Source organism: Ovis canadensis, chromosome 2 (genome assembly GCF_042477335.2).
Source record: "Ovis canadensis isolate MfBH-ARS-UI-01 breed Bighorn chromosome 2, ARS-UI_OviCan_v2, whole genome shotgun sequence".
Classification (NCBI taxonomy): domain Eukaryota; kingdom Metazoa; phylum Chordata; class Mammalia; order Artiodactyla; family Bovidae; genus Ovis; species Ovis canadensis.
Genome location: NC_091246.1, coordinates 136956082 through 136979850, shown reverse-complemented (window position 1 = coordinate 136979850; position 23769 = coordinate 136956082). Strand labels below are relative to the sequence as shown.

The 23769-nt window shown below is 42.3% G+C and overlaps 2 protein-coding genes and 1 pseudogene across 2 annotated transcripts in view; all 3 read right to left on the bottom strand.

The window, feature by feature from the left end:
- Positions 1-1075: 1075 nt before the first annotated feature.
- Positions 1076-1606, bottom strand: LOC138433823 (small ribosomal subunit protein eS12). Its single transcript, XM_069577090.1, has one exon. The coding sequence runs from the start codon at positions 1521-1523 to the stop codon at positions 1125-1127; it is 399 nt and encodes a 132-aa protein (XP_069433191.1). The 5' UTR covers positions 1524-1606; the 3' UTR covers positions 1076-1124.
- A 4449-nt stretch (positions 1607-6055) lies between these two features.
- Positions 6056-10283, bottom strand: LOC138432419 (oxidation resistance protein 1-like; annotated as a pseudogene).
- Positions 10284-19616: 9333 nt separating this feature from the next.
- Positions 19617-23769, bottom strand: part of TTN (titin) — a 275748-nt gene continuing 271595 nt past the window's right edge. The window contains exons 339-343 of the mRNA XM_069577076.1: positions 23574-23730; positions 22152-22843; positions 21906-22059; positions 21069-21371; positions 19617-20932 (exon numbers count right to left, since the gene is read on the bottom strand). Coding sequence (XP_069433177.1) covers positions 20634-20932; positions 21069-21371; positions 21906-22059; positions 22152-22843; positions 23574-23730 — 1605 coding nt within the window. The 3' untranslated portion in view covers positions 19617-20633. The remainder of the gene's footprint in view (positions 20933-21068; positions 21372-21905; positions 22060-22151; positions 22844-23573; positions 23731-23769) is intronic.

Genomic DNA, 23769 nt, shown 5'->3' with positions numbered 1-23769 from the left:
ACGACTGAGGGACTTAACTTTCACTTTTCACTTTCATGCGTTGGAGAAGGAAATGGCAACCCACTCCAGTGTTCTTGCCTGGAGAATCCCAGGGATGGGGAAGCCTGGTGGGCTACTGTCTACAGGGTTGCACAGAGTCGGACACGACTGAAGCGACTTAGCAGCAGAAGCAGCAGCAGCAACAAGAGCTATATTAGCCAAAGAAATGAGAGAAGTATTCAGTCCCTTTAAGGCTTGTCCCATCTGTTCCATCATATAACCAAGGTCTCTGGTGAGATTTCTCAATTTTGCTTCATGATAAGTAAAGCCTCCACATGGAGCTGTAGTCCTATGGCCAGCTCTGCCCCTCTTAAGATCATTCCTAGTGCTCTCCAGGTTTGGTGGTGAGCTGGAGTGATCCTGTTACAGATAAAAATCCTCTTATCCTGTAGTCCCTGTGGTGGACTACAGGGTGGGCTACTCTCCTATGCAGTGGACATTATCAGTACATTTATAGGCTATAGCTTGGTTCGAAAAGAACAGGGCCTGGCCATAATTCTATAACACATGGTTTGTGTGTCTGCAGAGGAAAACAGACTCTTCAGGTGTGCAGACCTAAATGTCTGTCTGACAGTTGTTAAGAATGGACACTCCTTGACGGACATAACTGTTGTTAATACTTAAACAATTAGGGGACAGCAGAACATTGTGTTGATAATTAAGCATATAGAGCTCTACAACATTAAAAAAAATTATGTATTTAATTTTATTTGGTATGCACCAGTATGACCTTCTGCTAATTGAAATCCAATATGGGATTTTTAAATTATTAGTCAACTCCACAGAGACAATATACTGCCTTGGAACAATGAAGGGGGAAAAAACTGAAATATTTATTTACAGTTCCCTATATTGTAAACATTTGATCTATACACTGTTAGTAACTTTTAACGAGAGCTTTACACAAAGAAACGATGCCCTGCATTTCTATTCATATTTGGCAAAAGCATATTAAATAGAATATCAGATTTTCTTTTTCAGTAGCATTATGCTTTCTTTAGATAATTATTTAAACTTTCAAAAGACCTAAATAAACTTTCTTTTTTTTTTTTTTTTGGAAAACAAGAACTCAATTTTTTATTTCATCATTTCTTGCATTTGAAGTACTCCTCGATGACATCCTTGGCCTGAGATTCTTTGCCATAGTCCTTAACCACCACACAACTGCAACCAACCACTTTACGGGGTTTTCCCTCTCTGTCAATTTTACAGAGGCCTACCCATTCCCCTAGTTTCTTGTTGTCATCAACCTTAATCAGGTTGATTTGATGCTCAGCACAAAGGGCCTCCACCAACTTGACATACATAGGCTCATCACAGTTGGATGCAAGCACACATAGATGGGCTTGGCGCTTGTCTAAAGCTTTCGCAGCTTCGCGAATTCCACGTGCTAAGCCATCGTGGATGAGGGCGGTCTTCAGCACCTCTTGCAGAGCAGTATTAACGTCCATTACACCTCCAGCAGCAATGCCTTCCTCGGCCATGGCGGTGGGTTACGGGTGGAGCCGAATCTTGAATGCACCCGAGCCTCCGCCTCCGCGCGGCTCCGCGGCGGCAGGGAAAGAGCCTAAATAAACTTTCAAAAGACCAAGTTCTATACAACTAAAAGTACTTAAGCCAAATATTTGGCTTATAATTTCATTTTTAGAATAAAGTGCTATAACCTGGCAATCAAAACTACCTTTAGACATTAATTTACAATACACAGTATTTATCTGGAAGGGCTTAAATTTCAGCACAAGGTCACTATCACCTGTATACCAGCAGGATTCTTTTTTATGTAAATAAAGCTTCAAAATTAACTGATGAATTATTGCCTTAATGCCTTATTATTGGTTTCCTACAAAAGAGGATAAGAACTACTGATATATCTTTTCTCTTCTTTGAGGTCACTTGACATTAATTTTCATATTCAGTAAGTCTACTGAGTTATAATATTCTCCTACAATCATTGTCCTTTTATAACAGCAAATACTAATGGTAATTACTAACATATACCACTCAAAAAAAACAAGTTGTTTTTTTTCCTTTTGAATAGGAAACTATATTTTGGGAGTTGTGCAACAAAGCTAAAACAAGAGGACTATAAAACAGTTTCCCTGACACAACATGTTGACAAAATATGCATCTGTTTCATTGTTTTTGTAGTTATAATGCCCTGCTAAGCTACCCATATGTAAATAGTGTATTTTCTTTATATATTAAATCTAGTAGAATCATCAAGTTCTCATTCTCCTTTGTCCTTTTATAGCTCTTTATCAGATAATTGAATTATGAAAGCATATGCCCAGACCTGCAGACAATGTGCATTGTCATCTATTACAATCAGAATTTTCCTCAAATTACATGTTTATTAAAGTGAAATTGAACATACAGGCAAAATTAATAAAGAGGATACTATAGTGTGGATTGAAGCTAGAACTCAGTGACCTAAGAAGTATGCATTGGTTTGGCATGTGTTTTTTCTTTCTAAGATTAACTAAGTTGAGCATGTCCAAAAGTCATTTGTGCCAACCTCACAGATACGGCAGTATCAAGTATTCATTTCCTTGATATCTTCAGTTAGATTACTTTAGTAAAACAATCAGTATGGTTTAAAAAATAATATACCACAATAGTTTCAACAGAAGAGCACCATCTAGTTTAGTTCAGTCGCGTCAAACTCTTTGCGACACCATGTACTGCAGCACGCCAGGCCTCCCTGTCCATCACCAACTCCCAGAGTTTACTCAGACTCATGTCCATTGAGTCGGTGATGCCATCCAACCATCTCATCCTCTGTCATCCCCTTCTTCTCCTGCCCTCAATCTTTCGCAGCATCAGGGTCTTTTCCAATGAGTCAGCTCTTCGCATCAGGTGGCCAAAGTATTGGAGTTTCAGCTTCAACATCAGTCCTTCCAGTGAACACCCAGGACTGATCTCCTTTAGGATGGACTGATTGGATCCTCTTGAGTCTTCTCCAACACCACAGTTCAAAAGTATCAATTCTTCTGCGCTCAGTTTTCTTTATAGTCCAACTCTCACATCCATACATGACCACTGGAAAAACCATAGCTTTGACTAAACGGACCTTTGTTGGCAAAGTAATGTCTGCTTTTTAATAAGCTATCTAGGTTGGTCATAACTTTCCTTCCAAGGAGCAAGCGTCTTTTAATTTCCTGGCGGTAGTCACCATCTGCAGTGATTTTGGAGCCCCCCAAAAATAGTCTGTCAGTGTTTCCCCATCTATTTGCCATGAAGTGATGGGACTGGATGCCATTATCTTAGTTTTCTGAATGTTGAGTTTTAAGACAACTTTTTCACTCTCCTCTTTCACTTTCATCAAGAGGCTCTTTAGTTCTTTACTTTCTGCCATAAGGGTGGTGTCATTTGCATATCCGAGGTTTTTGATATTTCTCCTGGCAATCTTGATTCCTGCTTGTGCTTCATCCAGCCCAGCATTTCACATGATGTAATGGCACCCCACTCCAGTACTCTTGCCTAGAAAATCCCATGGGCAGAGGAGCCTGGTAGGCTGCGGTCCATGGGGTTGCTAAGAGTTGGACATGACTGAGCTACTTCCCTTTCACTTTCACTTTCATGCACTGGAGAAGGAAATGGCAACCCACTCCAGTGTTCTTGCCTGGAGAATCCCAGGGATGGGGAAGCCTGGTGGGCTACTGTCTACAGGGTCGCACAGAGTCGGACACGACTGAAGCGACTTAGCAATAGCAATAGCAACGCTGCATATAAGTTAAATAAGCAGGGTGACAATATACAGCCGTGATGTACTCCTTTTTGGAACCAATCTGTTGTTCCATGTCCAGTTCTAACTGTTGCTTCTTGACCTGTATACAGATTTCTCAGGAGGCAGGTCAGGTGGTCTGGTATTCCCATCTCTTTCAGAATTTTCCACAGTTTGTTGTGATCCACACAGCTTTGGTATAGTCAATAAAGCCGATGTTTTTCTGGAATTTTCTCTCTTTTTTGATGATCCAACAGATATTTGCTATTTGATCCCTGCTTCCTCTGCCTTTTCTAAAACCAGCTTGAACATCTGGAAGTTTACGGCTCATGTACTATTGAAGCCTGGCTTGGAGAATTTTCAGCACTACTTTGCTAGCGTGTGAGATGAGTACAATTGTGTGGTAGTTTGAACATTCTTTAGCATTGCCTTTCTTTGGGATTGGAATAAAAACCGACCTTTTCCAGTCCTGTGACCACTGCTGAGTTTTCCAAATTGTTGGCATACTGAGTTCAACACTTTCCACAGCATCATTTTTTAGGATTTGAAATAACTCAATTGGATTTCCATCACCTCCACTAGCTTTGTTCATAGTGATGCTTCCTAAGGCCCACTTGACTTCACATTCTAGGATGTCTGCCTCTAGATGAGTGATCACACCATTGTGATTACCTGGGTCATGAAGATCTTTTTTGTATAGTTCTTCTGTGTATTCTTGCCACCTCTTCTTAATATCTTCTGCTTCTGTTAGGTACATACCATTTTTGTCCTTTATTGTGCCCATCTTTGCATGAAAAGTTCCTTGGTATTTCTAATTTTGTTGAAGAGATCTCTAGTCTTTCCCATTCTGTTGTTTTCCTCTATTTCTTTGCACTGATCACTGAGGAAGGCTGTCTTATCTCTCCTTGCTATTCTTTGGAACTCTGCATTCAAATGGGTATATCTTTCCTTTTCTCCTTTGCCTTTTGCTTCTCTTCTTTTCATAGCTGTTTGCAAGGCCTCCTCAGACAATCATTTTGCCTTTTTCATTTCTTTTCCATGGGGATGGTCTTGATCACTGCCTCCTGTACAATGTCACGAACCTCCGTCCATAGTTCATCAGCTACTCAATCTGTCAGATCTAGTCCCTTAAATCTGTTTCTCACTTCCACGGTATAGTCATAATGGATTTAATTTAGGTCATAGCTGAATGGTCTAGTTGTTTTCCCTACTTTCTTCAATTTAAGTCTGAATTTGGCAATAAGGAGTTCATGATCAGAGCTACAGTTAGCTCCTGGTCTTGTTTTTGTTGACTTATAGAGCTTCTCCATCTTTGGGTGCAAAGAATATAATCAATCTGATTCCCACATTGATCATCTGGTGATATCCATGTGTAGAGTCTTCTCTTGCATTGTTGGAAGAGGGTGTGTGCTATGATCAGTGCATTCTCTTGGCAAAACTCTGTTAGCCTTTGCCCTGCTTCATTCTGTATTCCAAAGCCAAATTTCTCGTTACTCCAGGTATTGACTTCGTACTTTGGCATTCCACTCCCCTATGATGAAAAGGTCATCTTTTGTGTGTGTGTGTGTTAGTTCTAGAAGGTCTTGTGAGTCTTCACAGAACCGTTCAACTTCAGCTTCTTCAGCATTACTGGTTGAGGCATAGACTTGGATTACTGTGATATTGAATGGTTTGCCTTGGAAATGAACAGAGATCATTCTGTCATTTTTGAGATTGCATCCAAGTATTGCATTTCAGACTCTTGTTGACTATGATAGCTACTCCATTTCTTCTAAGGGATTCTTGCCCACAGTAGTAGATATAGTGGTCATCTGAGTTAAATTCACCTATTCCAGTCCATTTTAGTTCGCTGATTCCTAAAATGTTGATGTTCACTCTTGCCATCTCCTGTTTGACCACTTCCAATTTGCCTTGATTCATGGACCTAACATTCCAGGTTCCTATGCAATATTGCTCTTTACAGCATCGGACTTTACTTCCATCACAAGTCACATCCAGAACTCGGTGTTGTTTTTGCTTTGGCTCCATCTCTTCCTTCTTTCTGGAGTCAGTTCTCCACTGATCTCCAGTAGCATATTGGGCACCTACTGACATCAGGAAGCTTCCATAAGCCTCTTATCCTTCTCCATCAGGGAGCAGACAGACTGAAAAACTAACCAATCTGGTCACATGGACCATAGCCTTGTGTAACTCAATAAAACTATGAGCCATGCTGTGTAGGGCCACCCAAGATGGACAGGTCATGGTGGAGAGTTCAGACAAAATGTGATCCACTGGAGAAGGGTTGACAGTTTACTTTTGTTTAAATCCTATTGCTTCCTCACAAGGAATACTTTTATTTTTCAATTTCTTCTTGGTGTAGTGAATTCTCATTCAGAGGAAAATCCTGGTTACCTTTTATGCCTACGCTTTGTTCTTTAGGATCTGATGTTTCTTGAAGATCTTCTGTAGCCTGATCTCCTTCCTTAGTGGCCATTTCAAGATTATTTAAGTCAGTTTTAAGAGAGAGTCCCCACTTCATTGGTAGTATGTGCAGAATCAGACTCAAGTGATCAGGAGTACTAGGAGCCTCTGATATGACTGTCAAACATTCTGCTGCACTCTCATTGACAGTCTGCACAGACTCCATGCACCAGGTGATTTATCTTGCCACAGCTCACCTGAAGAAATAAGGTCCTCTTGTAAAGGAGAGAGTTCTGATTCCATCAACATCTTCAGGAAGAGATTCTTGGTGCTCCTAGGAGCAGTGCTGGCACTATCATTGCCTGTATTACAGATTCTTGAGTCTATTTCATCAGTATTACTTCTTGTCATCTTCTTTAAGTGGCAGAAGTCCCTTCCTGATGACTGATCTATCTCCATGAGTAAGGAGTCCTTTATTTTGCCATCCAAAATTTCTTTGTGGATTGCAGAGGTACAATTCCATTGGCTACATGATGCCATATTCCTCATGGCCTTTCTCTTGAACCAAGGGGTCTGTTTTATGTGAATCAAACATTATGTTATTTGGTGTAACTAGAAACATACCAGAGAGTTCTAGAAAAACATCTATTTCTGCTTTATTGACTATGCCAAAGCCTTTGACTGTGTGGATAACAATAAACTGTGGAAACTTCTGAAAGAGATGGGACTACGAGACCACCTGACCTGCCTCTTGAGAAACCTATATGCAGGTCAGGAAGCAACAGTTAGAACTGGACGTGGAACAACAGACTGGTTCCAAATAGGAAAAGGAGTCTGTCAAGGCTGTATACTGTCACCCTGCTTATTTAACTTGTATGCAGAGTACATCATGAGAAACGCTGGGCTGGAAGAAGCACAAGCTGGACTCAAGATTGCCAGGAGAAGTATCAATAACCTCAGATATGCAGATGACACCACCCTTATGGCAGAAAGTAAAGAGGAAATAAAAAGCCTCTTGATGGTAGTGAAAGAGGAGAGGAGAAAAAGTTGGCTTAAAACTCAGTATTCAGAAATCTAAGATCATGGCATCTGGTCCCGTCACTTCATGGCAAATAGATGTGGAAACAGCGTCAGACTTTATTTTCTTGGGCTCCAAAATCACTGCAGATGGTGATTGCAGCCATGAAATTAAAAGATGCTTATTCCTTGGAAGGAACGTTATGACCAACCTAGATAGCATATCCAAAAGCAGAGACTACTTTGCCAACAAAGGTCCATCTAGTTAAGGCTATGGTTTTTCCAGTGGTCATTTATGGATGTGAGAGTTGGACTGTGAAGAAAGCTGAGTGCCAAAGAATTGATGCTTTTGAACTGTGGTGTTGGAGAAGACTCTTGAGAGTCCCTTGGACACTGCAAGGAGACCCAACCAGTCCATCCTAAAGGAGATCAGTCCTAGGTGTTCATTGGAAAGACTGATGGTGAAGCTGAAACTCAGTACTTTGGCCACCTCATGCAAAGAGTTGACTCATTGGAAAAGACCCTGATGCTGGGAGGGATTAGGGGCAGGAGAAGGGGACGACAGAGGATGAGATGGTTGGATGGCATCATCGACTCGATGGACATGAGTTTGGGTAAACTCCAGGAGTTGGTGATGGACAAGGGAGGCCTGTCGTGCTGCGATTCATGAGGTTGCAAAGAGTCAGACACGACTGAGCGACTGAACTGAACTGAGCAACATACCACTGACTGTGCTCTTGCCACTGGTAGTATATCTGCAATTAATTTTAAGAAGTATCTCAGTAAGTGCTTCTTCCTCTTCAGAAGTGGAAGATACAACTCATGCAGGTCAAATACTAGTAAAAGCAGTTAAGGGAGTTGCTTCTTTTGAGTGGACTACATCAGGATTAGTAGTCTTATCTAATTCAGCGTCTGGATGATGTTTGTGACACAGTTCTTATGGGGCTTAGAGATGGAGGGTGCTCAACACTGGAGACTTATTCAGGATTGGGAACATTATAAAACCTGTCCATTAACAACTGCTCGGGAGAATATTTAATTCAACAAGTTTTTTGAGCTTGTATCAAATTTCAGGGCTATACTATTCAAATAATTCTTTGATTCAACCCAATTCCCTTTGGGTTTCTGAAAAGGTATTATTCTCTCATCTTTCTTGTGTAGAGTCTTTTTTTGGCCAGTGTCCCAGATAGGAACGCAAGTCCACCAGAATGCGTGGTGGGTGGGAGCTGGAGTGTAGGAATTGGAGAGCAATCCCAGAGTGAGGACTACTTTTGACTGCAGGGAGATGGCCTGAGGAGACAGGAGGGAGGAGATCGTGGTGGGAAATGCTTTTGGAGGAAAGCCAGGCTGTGCCAGAGGCAGAGCACTACTGCTGAGTCGCGTGCAGAGTGTGGAGCCTTCACTGTAGCCTCTCTCCCTACTCTCTACAACATTTTAAACTAGATGCTCATGCATGATCCTGCTGACTCCAGTTGGGGGTTGCATTCCATAGGCCTGATCACTGTTTGTCTGGAATCCCACACGTGGGTTTACTTGGATTGACTGGGTGGATGGAATGTTTCCTTTCCATCACCCACGTCCCCCTTCTGTGTTGTTTAGGGATGTGGGGCTGTAGTTTGAAACATGGCATCAGTGGGTAAGGTTGTAGGATATCTGGTGTATTATGCCTTGGAAGAGTTTTCAGGGCATGTGAAACAAGTGCTGTTTGTGCAGTTTAACATAGTGTGCCCCACACCTTGGATCCAGTTGTACGCGGGAGTTGGGCTAAAGCATTGGAATAGCCCCCTGGAAGGTGTGTGTGTGACTAATAGAGGTGAAGGGGTGGCAGTTTTACTCCATTTAGATTGTTAATTACCACTGGACCCAGCAGGTTCAGGGGAAATGCATGAGGAGAGTAATAGCCAGCTGGGGGTGTTGGTGGCATATCCAGCATTCTTCTAAATGGCTTCTCTGGTAGCTCAGCTGGTAAAGAATCTGCCTGTAATGCAGGAGATCCCAGTTTAATTCCTGGGATGGGAAGATCTGGAGAAGGGATAGGCTACCTGCTCCAGTATTCTTGGGCTTCCCTGGTGACTCAGCTGGTAAAGAATCCCCCTACAATGTGGGAGACCTCTGTGGGGTTCCATCCCTGGGTTGGGAAGATCCCCTGGAGAAGGGAAAGGCTACTCACTCCAGTATTCTGGCCTGGAGAATTCCATGGACTGTATAGTCCTTGGGTTCGCAAAGAATTGGACATGACTCTTTTAAATGTTCCCATTCAAATACGATTCTCAAATATCAGTAGTAATAAAAGGCCTTCCACAGATCATTTCAAATGCGCTAAGACTCAGAGCACTCCTGGGGTCTACATGGACCTTTAGTAGTACAATAAGAAGAAAGTTGGTCCAAGGTTCATGAGTTTCTTGGCAGAGCTTTGCTATGGTTTTCTTTAGAGTGTGGTTCATTTTCTCTACCTTCCCTGAAGACTGGGGCAGCCAAGAGGTGTTTATAGTGTATCCCTAGGGGCCATAGTAAGTCCCTGTGTGATTTGGGCTATAAAAGAGGGCCTGTTACTGTTCTGGAGGGACTTTGGAAGTCCAAATCAAGGGATTATTTCTTTTAAAAGGGACTTCTAGATTTCCATAGCCTTTTCAGATCAGGCGGAGAAGGCGTCAACCCATCCAGTGAAAAGTATCAGAAGATATTTATATCCTGATTGTGGGGGCATTTAAGTGAAATCTACCAGTCTCCCCCTCCCCACCACCCCAGATATGTCACTTGGCATTTGATTGGACTGAGTAATGATGAGGGTATTGAGTGGGTCTGTGGGTTATTCTGGTCACATAAATCACAGGCAAGCATTACTTGTTTTTCTGTTCTTTTAAGCCCCTTCCCTGAGAAAGCCTTTTGTGTTAAGTCCCATAGTGCATCCCTCCCATAATGGGTGGCATCATGTAACTCTTAGTTTCCATTGCAGGGACTCAGGAATTGGAACCTTACCCTCCTTTTTATACCAGCCTGTGCTTCCCTTCTCATAGCCCTGTTTCTCAGCATTTTCTTGTTCTTTTGGAGAATACTGGGGAAGGCTACAGAGTTCAGGGTGATCAATCACTAGGGCCATAATTTGTTCAGGCTCTTGCAGTTGAGCTGCCTTTTTTGCAGTTTGATAAACTTTGCTGTCTCCTTGGCTCACAAGAGATCCATTCCTCTGATGGCCCCTACAGTGGCTACCTGGGTTGGGAGCTGCACCCCATCTAAAAAGCCCGAATCACATCTTTATGTTTTATAGGAGAATTTCTGGTGGTTAACATTCCTCTTTCTTTCCAAATGGTAGTATGAGCATGTAGCATGTGGAACCCGTAGTCAGAGTCAGTAAGTATTTAATTTCTTATCCTTCCCTAGTTGCAAAGCTCCCATTAGTGAACTAGTTCCACATCTGTGCTGATGTCTGGGTTGGTGGGGCCTTCGCTTCTGTGACTTGATCTAGACTAGCAATGGCATGCCCCACCTTTCAGGTTCCCATTTCTATAAAACTGCTCCCATCAGTAAACCATTTGACCTCAGGGCTGTCAAGAGACTCATCTAGAAGATCATACCTGCTGGAGTAAGTTTGTTCTATGGTGTTCATACAATGATGCAGTGAGTCCCCACTCTCAGCTACTGGAAGCAGAGTTGCTGGGTTCAGGGTTTGGCACACTCATAAAATAATGTTGAGGGTTTCTGTTAAGAGGGCCTGATATCTTGTTAACCTTCCTCCAGTCAACCAATAATGATCTTTTACTTCCAGCACTGAGTGTACCTGATAAAGGGTTAACACATCTAAGTGTTGTCCCAGGGTAAGCTTGGAAACCTCATTAACCAGCAAGGCTATGGCTGCTATTGCCAGCAGGCAGTTTGGTCATTCCAGGGCCACTGTGTTCAGTTATTTTGAAAAATAAGCCACTGGTCTCTGATGTGGTCCCAGCTTTTGGGTCAGGACTCATAGTACTATCCCCGATCTCTTGTGAATGTATAGGGTAAAGGGCTTGTCCAAATTTGGAAGTCTCAGTGCTAATGCTCTGCTCAACACAGTCTTTAGAGTCACTGGTGGTTGCTCTTTCAATGAAGGGATTCCCTTTCTTCTCCCTTTAGAGCCTCAGAGAGGGCTTTGGCTTTAAGGCCATAATTTGGAATCCAGATGTGACAGAACCCAGTCATCCTGAGAAAGCCTCGGCATTGCCTCTTTGTGGTTGGAGATTATAATCACCGGTTGCTCTTTTCTGACCTGTGGCCTTAGGGGTCAAAACAGATCCTAAATATTGAACCCATCGCTGTGATATTTGAGCCTTGGTTGATGAGATACATCCCCTTTTTACCAGAAAATTTAAGACCTTAACGGTATTTTGATCTGAATCTTGTTTGGTTTCAGTACTTATCAATCATCAACATATTGTAGCAGAGTTCCCTTTTCAAGGATCACGTGCCTTGCTAATGCATTTCCAAAAATAATGGGGGCTGTCCTGAGCACATGTGGAAGCACTGTCCACCCATGGGTAGCCTCCAGGGTGTCAGAGTCCCTCCATACAAAGACAAAAAGATACTGGGAGTATGGATGGAGGAGAATACAGAAAAATGCATCTTTGAGGTACCAAACAGAGAAATACTGAGCACTCCCCAGCATGTGGGTGACAAGGTGTGTGGGTTTAGCATCCGTGGGTGAACAGGGATGACTGCCTCCCTCACTGCTCTAAGTCTTACACAAACTGACGATACTCTCCATTAGGCTTCTGAATGGGGAGGATCAGGGTGTTGCAAGGGGATTGGCAGGGCCTAAACAGTCTGCATTTTAGAAATTTGGTGACCAGTGCTGGAGTCCCCTCAGGGCTTCTGACTTTCAAGGATATTCTCTCTGGATGTTCCCTTCCAGGCATTACTGTTATTTCTGTAGAGGGGAACATGTTTTGCCCTGCTTGGCACTGAAGTATCTTAAACTGCTGTTATCTACTTGCTCTCTGATTTCTGGGGAGATGTCTTGGGAAATATTTTGATGACCAGCAGGTGGGTCATCTGGGGCTACCAACAGATGCATTCTCTGTTTGAATTCTCTGCCTCTTTGGACTTCACCCTGTCTTAAGAATATATTAGCTCCTAACTTATTTAGCAAATCTCTCCCAAGGAAGGCATTCTGGCATATACAAAAAGGAGTGAGTAATACTAATGGACCCGACTTCATAGGCAAGGGGAGACATAAATTGCAAGGAACTGGGGCCCGTCAAGTTGCCCCTGGGGCATCCCATAGGAGGGCACTCAGGACATTCCCCTTCCAGTGACCACCTTCTGACAAAAGGTACCCTGATCTTGGCCCAGGCTTCTTGGCAGCCTGTCCAGCCTTCTCAGCCCTTTGGGGTCCCCTCAAGGTGGTGGGTGAGTCAGAGCAGCCAAAAGCTCTGTTTTATTAACCTCTTATCCTTATTGGCCTTCTCTGTTCAGTCTTGGTTGTTATAGACCTTGAAGACCTCCTTTATCAAGGTTGACAATGAGGTTTGGGGCCTAGCCTCGAGCTTTTGTATTTTTCTCCTGATGTCAGGAGTTGTTGCTATTCAGTCACTTGGTCGTGTCTGAATCTTTGCACCCCAGGGACTGCAGCACGCCAGGCTTCCCTGTCCGTCATCAGCTCCCAGAGTTTACTCAGACTCATGTCCACTGAGTCAGTGATGCCATCCAACCATCTCATCCTCTGTTGTCCCCTTCTCCTCATGCCTTCAATCTTTCCCAGCATCACGGTCTTTTCCAACGAGTCGGCCCTTCCAATCAGGTGGCCAAAGTATTGGAGCTTCAACTTCAGTCCTTCCAATGAATATTTAGTATTGATTTCCTTTAGGACTGACTGGTTTGATCTCCTTGCTATCCGAGGGACTCTCAAGAGCCTTTTCCAACACCACAGTTCAAAGGCATCAATTCTTTGGCACTCAGCCTTCTTTATGGTCCAGCTCTCACATCCATACAGGACTACTGGATAAACCATAGCTTTGACCAGGTGGTGTTTTGCTGACCTTTGTCAGCAAAGTAATGTCTCTGCTTTTTAGGTTTGTCATAAATTTTCTTCCAAGGAGCAAGCATACTTTAATTTCATGGCTGCAGTCACCATCTGCAGTGATTTTGGAGCCCAAGAAAATAAAGCGTGTCATTGTTTCTGTTTTTTCCTCGTCTATTTGCCATGAAGTCATGAGACCAGATGCCATGATCTTAGTTTTCTGAATGTTGAACTTTAAGCCAGCTTTTTCTACTCTCCTCTTTCACTTTCATCAAGAGGCTCTTTAGTTCCTCTTTACTTTCCGCCATATGTGTCATCTACATATCTGAGGTTATTGATATTTTTCCTGGCAATCTTGATTCCAGCTTGTGCTTCATTCAGCCCTGCATTTCACGTGATGTACTCTGCATATAAGTTAAATAAGCAGTGTGACAATATACAGCCTTGACGTACTCCTTTCCCAATTTGGAACCAGTCCTTTGTTCCATGTCCAGTTCTAACTGTTGCTTCTTGACCTGCATACAGGTTTCTCAGGAGGCAGGTAAGATGGTCTGGTATTCCCATCTCTTTTAGAAATTTGACTTTTGTTATGATCCACACAGTCAAAGGCTTTAGTGTAGTCAATAAAGCAGAAGCAAATGTTTTTCTGGAATTCTCTTGCTTTTTCTATGTTCCAATGAATGTTGGCAATTTGATCTCTGGTTCCTCTGACTTTCCTAACTCCAGCTTGTACATCAGGAAGTTCTCAGTTCACATACTGTTGAAACCTGGCCTGGAGAATTTTGAGCATTACTTTGCTAGCATGTGAAATGAGTGCAATTGTGCAGTAGTCTGAACACTTCTTTGGCATTGTCTTTCTTTGGGATTGAATGAAAACTGACCTTTTGATTGAATGAAAACTCAGCCACTGCTGAGTTTTCCAAATTTGCTGGCATATTGAGTGTAGCACTTTCACAGCATCATCTTTTAGGATTTGAAATAGCTCAGCTGGAATTCCATCACATCCACTAGCTTTGCTCGTAGTGATGCTTCCTAAGGCCCACTTGACTTCACATTCCAGGATGTCTGGCTGTAGGTGAGTGACTATACCATTGTGGTTATCTAGGTGGTTAAGAATCTTATTTGTATAGTTCCTTGTGTATTCTTGCCACCTCTTCTTAATATCTTCTGCTTCTGTTAGGTCCATACCATTTCTGTCCTTTATTGTGCCCATCTTTGCATGAAATGTTCCCTTAGTATCTCTAATATTCTTTAAGAGATCTCTAGTCTTTCCCATTCTATTGTTTTCCTCTGTTTTTTTTTTTTTTTTTTTTTTGCATTGTTCACTTAGAAAGGCTTTCTTATCTCTCTCTGCTATTCTTTGGAACTCTGAATTCAAATGGATGTATCTTTCCTTTTCTCCCTTGCCTTTCACGTCTCTTTTCTCAGCTTTTTGTGAGGACTCCTTAGACAACCATTTGATAAAAGGCATGGCCAGTGGTGATCTCCCTTCTGTGGACTGAGGGTGTATATTCATGTGCTAGCTGGCTCAGGAAGATGGCAGCTTTCCACCTTTCTTCTCTGTAACCTCTTAGAACCTACCTAGTTTACAGGCTTTACCATACACTTTTTCATTCCTCCCGATAGACACATGACATGTCTCATCCTAGCGTGGCCTACTTGATCTTCATAGTCCCAGTGTGGGTCATGTTCTGGGACTGCGTCCTCACTCCCCTGGTAAGTTCGCTGATGAGGGTTGGTGGCCAGTAGGCCATCTGCCTGTTCCCTGGAGTTTCTCAGTGTATGCTCAGGTTGCAACAGGGGGCCCGAATAACCGTGATGTTCTGCCAGTGAGAGTGTGTCAACCCCAGCCTGACAAATTTGTTCCTACACTTGTCAGGGTTCTCTGAGGACCTGCCAAATCTCTGCTTACAGATTCCCAAGTCTCCCACTGAGAAGGGGACACTCATTCTAGCTACTTCCTGAAGGGGGTAAAGGCTTTGTGGGACAAAAGTGGGGGTTACCTTTGAACCTGATCAGAGCTCTGCTGGGAAAAGCACTGAGGGCACTGATTTGGGGGTTTCGATTTGTCAGGGTGGTAAGGTGGGAGTCCAGGAGCTGAAGGAGATGGTGAAGGGCAGGGAAAAGGAGCTCAAGAAGGAGGCTCAGTGGGCCAGTGACTAATTAAAAGAGACTGGAAGGAAGCTCTGTGAGAAGGTCTGGCTCCCAATCTTTGGGAACAACATAGGCATAGAGGCTCCACATACATGATAAAAATCCCTCAGGCCTGAGTCTCGATAAAGTATAAAGGCCTGCACGCACGGGACCTTTCTCCATTTTGGGGACTGCTTACAAAAATAGATCCAGTAGTAAAATGGTATTTAAGAGATCCAATGGATCATTGGAGCTGGGTAATGGATACATAGGAGTTCATTATACCATTCTTTTTAAAAGATTTTATTTTTTCTGTTGAAGTATAGTTGATTTGTAGCATTGCATTGATTTCTGCTGTACAGCAGGGTGTTGAGTTGTACATGTATATATATTCTTTTTTGTATTCTTTTCCACTGTTGTTTTTCACAGAATATGGAGTGTGGCTCCTTGGGCTGCACACTGGGGCCTTGTTGTTTATCCATTCTCATTATACTATTCTGTTTATTTGTATACATTTGAACTTTTCCATGACAAAAGTGCTTTCCTTAAAAAAGCAAGCTGTGAGAGATGTACAATGTGGTATCATTTAGATCAAGCTTGAAAACATAAACAGAAAAATAGACTGTTTATAGATTTATGCTTTTGTGGTAAATGCTTAAAAAAACCCAAAACACACAGAAATCATAACAGCTGATTTGACCTTAGTGGTTACTATTGGATGGCAAGAAAAGAAGGATTCAAAAGCCTTTATAATATTCTGTGTATTTATTGGGGCTTCCCAGGTGGTTCAGTGGCAAAGAATCTGCCTGCAGGGTAGCAGACACGGGTTTGAGCCCTGTATTTTGGGAGGCTACCCTGGAGAATGAAATGGCAAACTATTTCAGTATCCTTGCCTGGGAAATCCCATGGACAGAGGAGCCTGGCAGGCTACAGTCCATGGGGTCACAAAAGAGTTGGACACAACTGAGCGACTCAACAACAATGTTTTCATTAAGTTATTCTCTGTTTAAAAATAAACCAAAACAACACAGTTAAGGGATCCATTCTGTGACCACTTCTCCTGGTCACCCAGTGCATATTGGCACCAGGCTGCACTGTAAAAGAAAATCAGTTCATTTGTTTTTAAACTGTCTCCAGTTGTTAAGAATACAGAGATACCCTGGGCATTTCTCATATTTACATTAATCTGAAATATACTCTGGCGAGTTTCTTTTATATTTCTGAGAATGTACATAAGTGCTCAGTTTCCTTTAAGCCAATTAAATACAGCTCATTTGCAAGTTAATTTTTATGTACAGACAGAACCAATAGCTTTCCCATCAGAGTTTAAAAGTCCTCTTTTTTTTTTTTTTCCTGCCTGGGGGACCATAGGTAGATCAGATAGTTTCTAGAGCCAGGCAGAACAGTTAACACTGGAGGCAGGGGGGAGAAAGGCAAGCTATTTTCTTTTCCCCCATTGGTGGTCTTTAAAGTCCTACTAAGCACCCCGAGCCTAGAGTCTCAGGCCATGTGGGCTGTTTTTGCATTTCAAGGCCTAGGTGCTCCACCAGGTCCGCAATGTTGGCAGAGACTTGCAGGACCAGTTGGACAGACAGAAATATATAAAACAAAGGGCCTTTTAAAAACACAGACGATGACAGAAACTTAAAGACACAGAGTCTTCAGGATGAAGGGCACAGGAGTGAAGGGCTGAGGACCACAGGAGAGGTAAAGGGAGGAGGGGCAGAAGAGAATGAAAGACAGAAAGAGATTGCAGTTTCAACCCGCCCGCTGCAGGTGTCTATTCAGGCACCAACCCACCTGCCTCCAGAAAGGGCCGGTGATGGAGGGAGCACCCTGTCCACTGCCCACTGGGGTGATCAAGCCTGGAAACCAGCCAGTGGTGCATCATTTCTGGGTCCCCAACCCACAGATGGGACTTCTACCCATGCGTCCACCAGTATATAGAAATCTGCCATTTCAGCCTGTTCCCAGTGGGACATCTCTTGGCAGCAGGAAAATAAAGGTGAGAATATTGTGAGGCGCTAAGACTTCCAGCCACTACGTGATATTAGGTTTGAATCTCCTTTGCTCTTGTAAATCTCCAGTCAAGGAGAGCCTACTGGGGCCAAGGTCTGTCTGCACGGCGTGAGGCAGGCCTCTCCCACCTGTTTGTCACTGGTCAAGGGGAGCTGTTGCTGGCCAGAGCGCCTCACGAGCCAAGAGGAGTGATGGAGCAGCTGCCCGCTGGCCACTCTCTGGGAAGGATGGGGCAGAAGTAAGAGGACAGAGAGGGGAGAAGTAGAGAGATTTCAGGAGAGGGAAAGGGACAAAGGTTGGGGGGAGAGTGTTGCCTGAATGAGGGTCTGAGACCGCCAGCGGCCAGGAAGGCAGACGTATCAAACGTGGTGACACTGAAATGAGGTCCAGGCGAGTGCTCGTCGCCCAGGGGGAAGCCGCATTCGGCGGTCCCTGGTGGTGCTCAGATCCTCTCCTGGGACGGGGACAGCTGTCCCTTCACTGTGTTCCCAAAAAGTATGTTACTGACCAGGGTTAATGGCCTCCTTAGTCAATAGAAATTGATACGAGGCTAGACAGGAAATTCCAGCAAGCCTTTATTGGGGCCCCTGCTGCAACAGGAAGGAGCAGAAACAAGTGACAGTTTCCCTTGCTTGCTTCCTGGAGGGGAGCAGGGGTGAGCTGGTTCCTTACATGGGGTGAGGGTAGCGGTGGGTCCAGGGGTAGCTTAGGTGGTCTGCCCACCTACCTGATGGTGCTGTGTGGGTTTTTGGTCTTTTCTGTATCTTGTTCATAATTTGCCCCAACTGTACAGGCATGCAGTTATTTTCAGTCCTTTGTAGTTTCTCTGTATTCTGTTGCTTGAGGAGACATTTGTCCAGGTGCAGGCACTACAGCAAAGAGTCCCAGGTCCCAGCCTGTCTCAAGAATAGGTATTAAGTTGTTTGGTGGTGTTGTGGGTGCTGTCGGTACTGCCCAGAACCAGGTTATGCGTATCTGACCTGGTTTCGTGAGCATCGGCTGTTGAGCTGCCCTAGTCTGCAGAAAGCTGTCTGGCCAAGGGGTGCCCCTCACCCCAGAGATTATTTCCCTCACCCATCCCCACCCCCACAAGCTCACAGCATGTAGCCACTGATGAGGGGATCCAGATGGTCTGCGTTCCTGTTCCCAGGTGGAACCAACTATGGTACTTATGGGATGGGGCTGAAGCTCCTGCTGAGACCACATTCTTGCTTAGCTTTCTTCCCCTGCTCTGCTCCCCTCACTTACTTCTTTCTGAGAGCAGTCCCTCAAACAACTAGAGTCTGCTTTTAGGAAATCTGACTTAAAGAATTTGTTGCAGTTGTTTTTGTCTAGTCGCAAAGTCGTGTCTGACTCTTGCAACCGCATGGACTGTATGTAGCCCAACAGGCTCCTCTGTCCATGGATTTCCCAGGCAAGAATACTGGAGCAGACTGCCATTCCCTTCTACAAGGGATCTTCCTGACCCAGGGATTGAACCCGAGTCTCCTGGATCAGCAGGCGAATTCTTTTACCACTGAGCCACCAAGGAAGCTTTAAGAAAGAATATTTGCTGAATAAATTAATGCAGACCCAAGATCTTCTTTGGGGAGTAGGAATTGACTGTGCATTTGCTTCAACTTTGGCCACTTATATTTACATTTAGGGGGTAATTTAGGCAAAGAATCAACTTTATAGGTTTACAATTAGGATTATCTAATCAGATGGATAAATACAGATTTTTCTGGTGCTAGGTATTTTATTAAGTATAGAACAGTTGTTTTGAAAAGCATGGTAGGACTATATAATTTAAAATGAGTTCTTTAAAAAAAAAAGTCTTTTAGCTTTGAAGACTGATTTGTTCTGTCTCAGTTTGGAGCTACAATAGTCAGTAATGGATTCAGTTGCACAATTGATCATTTTCCCGGAAGTGGTCATTTTCTCTTCTATATTATTCTTAAGGGACAGGGTCTATCTCATCTTGCTCATCTTTGCACAAAATATTGTGAATTTTTGATGTTCCCGTACCTTTGGATTTAGCTGAATCAGTCCCTATAAAAATATTTTTCTTGATAATATGTTTAGAAGATTTCTTATTTTGGAGGATTTTTGTTAACTTCTGGGGATAAATTTATCCATGAGAATCATATCTGTGCTTTTAAAAAATTGTTGAATACATTCAACATGATAATTTAAATATTTGCTGTAGAGAACTTGAGTTGCTTTTTCTTCTCTATGATCATTTCTGTGATTTTCAAAGGCACATACCTCCCCAGCTGCAGAATTTCACAGAAAACAACCAGCCACACATTTTGAGGTGCAGATAGCTTGCTTTATTTTGTTGTTACTATCTCAAGGAGGTCCAACAATTATAACTAACAATTGAATTTAAACTTGCATGAAAAGAACTACATCAAATTGATATTTTGGGCAGTTAGTAATACTTTGTTGTTTTTAAATTTAACGACAGCTTTATTTTGTTCTTTATTTTTTGCTGTGGCTCATTGCTTAGTTGCCCCAGTTTCTGGTTTAAATTTAGAACTACCACACGAAGGCATTGGCTGCACCCCTGAACCTCCAAGAGTTGACACTGCTCTGGCATAGGAATGCATGAATAACTTGGTTAACTGAGGGGATGGCCAGGTGATGTTACTTTTCCAAGCTACCCAGGCACTCTCTATGGTCAGAGACAGTGTGAAATGAGCGAACAAAGTGTTGGCCGTTACACTTTGTTCTGGTAATATTTAAGTCATGATAATTTTGAGTGTGACATCATCAGAGAAAATGTAAGACGTTAAAGTGTTGCTTACAGGAGGGTAAATGCAAACATCACCAATGCCTTACATTTCTGATTCCATAAGTATCGGTGCATATCAGGTGACGTGCACAGCATTTTTCGGTGGATAGGACATCTTCAATGGGGAATTCCTCGACCCATTGAGGCATACTTAGACATCAACATTATGTTGAGGCACAAAGATTGATTAAGTGTTGAGCAGGGTATTCGTTCCATAGGAAACTTTCTCCTGCCAACCGTTAGTTTCAATAGTTACAGTGTAAAATGTCATAAAATAAATGGTACAAAACTTTATAACCGTTAATTCGGCTATATACAGTATGTACATGTCACTAGAAAATATGTAATCTTCTTAGGTCAACAATTATGAAAAGATTGAAATGTATTATTTTTGAACTTTGACTCATTTAGGTTGATACAAAACTACTCTTTTTTTAAGTATTTACAGATCAGAAAGATAGAAAGATTAGTCCATGTGAATCATTTGGGTAAGGTTAAGAATGAGTCTGAGTGTGAGAGCACAGGCCCTCTTAAATGGATCGAATATTTATATTCACAGTAGCAGAGTCAGATCCAAATTCATTCCCTAAACTCAGGGTATACAGTCCACCATCTTGTTTCCGTACGTCCATGATGATCAGAGTCGTCAGGTCATCTGTGTTTTCAATGTGGAATCGCCCTTGCTGTTCTTGATCATGAATTGTTCTTCCACCACGGGACCATGTTATTTCCGGGGTAGGCTCACCCGTAAAAGCGCAGGCTACTGTTAAAACTTTTCCTTCATCAATGCTGATGTCAGGGGGAAGAGCTTCAATTTTAGGTGGAATTCCTTTATGGAACAACAACAACAAACCTTTAGAATCACTGAAAAAATAGAAAAACTTGCATTCTACTGAATTGTGTGTATGAAAGTTTCTACCATGCTACTAGGCTTGTCTACCTCTACCGATAATTTGATTGCTCACCTCTTAGGCCTGCTTTAAGCATTCTACTAGTTGAACTCTCCAGTTGTGTCATACTAGATTTTCCCATAAAACTGCTGGAACTCATTTCTACAAAGGACTCTTGCATGGAGGACATGCTTTGGGCAGACATGCTTGCAAATTTCATTTCAGTCATGCTGCTAGCACTGCTGCTGCTGAAACTGCTGAAGGAGGCCTCCTGCTTAGAGGCAGACATTTGGACTGACTGAGACGAGAAGCTTCCTTGCAAGCTCGTGTCACCACTTGTTCTCAATACTACCTCTCTGGGAGGTTCTTCAACTAGAGCTGTGGAGCATAGCAGATACACAGTGAACATCAATGACATCCAGTTAATTTGTGACATCTGACATTGACTTGCAGAAATGGAAACTTAGACACGCACACACAGAAACATAACCCAAACAATTTGCTGTGAAAGCGTAAGCAAATACATACATACAGTTGTCAAGAGCTAGCCCAGTGTCTCCCAGAAATGAATCCTTATATTTATAGTATTACATTTCATGCAGGTGCTAGAATCACTAGGAAAAAAAATGGTTAGTCATAGAAATAGAAAATAATTTTTATATTGTGCATTCTGAAAATACATGTAACAGGACAGCTGGTAGCTTTGCTTTGAAAATTAACTTATCCATATTTCTATCTAGCTATAAAGAAACATTGACTGTTAAGAATGAATTCACACAGGAAGCCTGTGTCTCTTACACATGGTATTCAAAGAGGCTCCTGAGAGTTTGCTGTGCTCAGAAAGACAAAAGCAAAAAACAGAACCATACAATGGCCTTAAGCAAGTAACGAAAGTGGTAAAGATATACTTACGAAGGACTGTTAAGGAAGCAGTAGCTGAACACTGGCCACGGAAATTTTTGGCCTTAATTGTATACTTCCCACTGTCACTTACTGATGCATTTCGGATTTCAAGAGAATATACATTTCTGGAGCGACTTACACTGATATTTGAAGAAATAGAAATCTAAAAAGAAGAGAAAAAAAAAGTGTTTCTTTGAGCTCTTCAGGAGTAAAGTATTGAAAGTTCTCTTCAGTAACATTCATAATTAAACTTACTGGCAGGTTGTTTTTGAACCATTCGATTTCAGGCGATGGCTCACCACTGATTTCACAAGAAAAGAGAACATTTTGTCCTTCATTAACATTTTGAGATCTGGGCTGTGAGATGAAGGCTGGAGCATCTGAGAGTTCTTTGCTTAGGGTCAGATCATACTGACACTTAATGATGCCTTGGCTGGTTTTGCCGATGCAGGTGAGGATCCCTTCATCTTTGTGACCAGCCTGCTTGATGGTCAGGGTATGGTCGCTGCCTGAGATGCCGTACCTATACTCATCAGAATTGCTGAGCTCCACCCCGTTCAGTACCCATTTCACATCAGTGGCACCAGCGATGTTGGCTTTCAGAGTCACTTTCTGACCATCAGTTATACTCATCTGAGTAGAAAATGCTTTGATCTCAGCATGAGTTCGGATGTCTTCCGATGCCTGTGATGTTTTAGTGATTTCCTCATGGACAACAGATTTTTCCAGGGAGGTGGCTTCTGATTTCTTGACTTTTTCGGAAATCAGAAGTGTGGAAGCTTCCTCCTTGACAGCTAGCTTTTCGTGAGATTTTACCTCTGACGTCTTGATTTCTTCAGAAATGAGGGCTTTCTTGGAAATTTCCTCTTGGATAGATGCCTTCTTCTGGGACGTAATTTCGGAGGTCTTTTGTGCGGATACTTTCTGTATCTCAGTGTCTTTTACAACTGAAAAAGAAAGCTCAGTAAAGCAAATTGAATGGAAAAGAGGTCCTACCCTTTTGTCTTGTGGATTCTGCAAGTAATATACAAAGAAAAAACACTGACTTATGCATGCAGTGTAGGTTAATACGTAATACTTTCTCAGCCCCGATCTTGGAAAGTTATCATGTGTGACTTTCGAGACCAGTGTAATGATTATTTAAACTAAACTAAATTGAAGAATGAATTCTGTGGCTTAAGGGGAAAAAAGTTTTGAATAGTTAAAGGATCTGGGAGATGGATGGATTTAGGAGATTTTGATTAATTAAAACAATTTAATTATGTTTTAGAAGATTCAGATGAAGGCAAACTCATTTTAATTGAGAAAACTGATACAGCTTTGGACTGTATCATTAACTTTCGACTGCTTTGGAAAATTAGCAAAAGCGAAGTTTTAGGGAAGAAGTACCATTTGGTATATTCACCTGACTATTCATTTTTAAACATTATAGGGAGCAGGCATCTTACATAATATCTGGGACTCTTATATAACACTACATACAATTATGCACTTAATAAATATAAATTATATTCTAACTTCAAATATGTGTATTTATACATTTGTGTACAAATGGTACTCTGTAACTTGGCAAAACAGTTTTTAATACTTTTTGTGTGTGTGTAAGCAAGCATGTTTAGAAATGTCTCCTTAATATAGTTTTCTGAAAATTGTTGGTAAGAATAAAAGCCAATTTACCTTTTATTGTTAATTTGCAGCTAGAGGACACAGATCCAGCGGAGTTTGTTATTGTACAAGTGTAAAGTCCACTGTCAGAAGTATCAGTCTTATGAATTTCTAGGAAGAATGCTCCTTTGTCTTCAGAGAGTTTGTATTTACCTCCTTGTGTTATAGCCTGTGAAATGCAAGTGATTTGAATTTTAAAAAGTGAGTT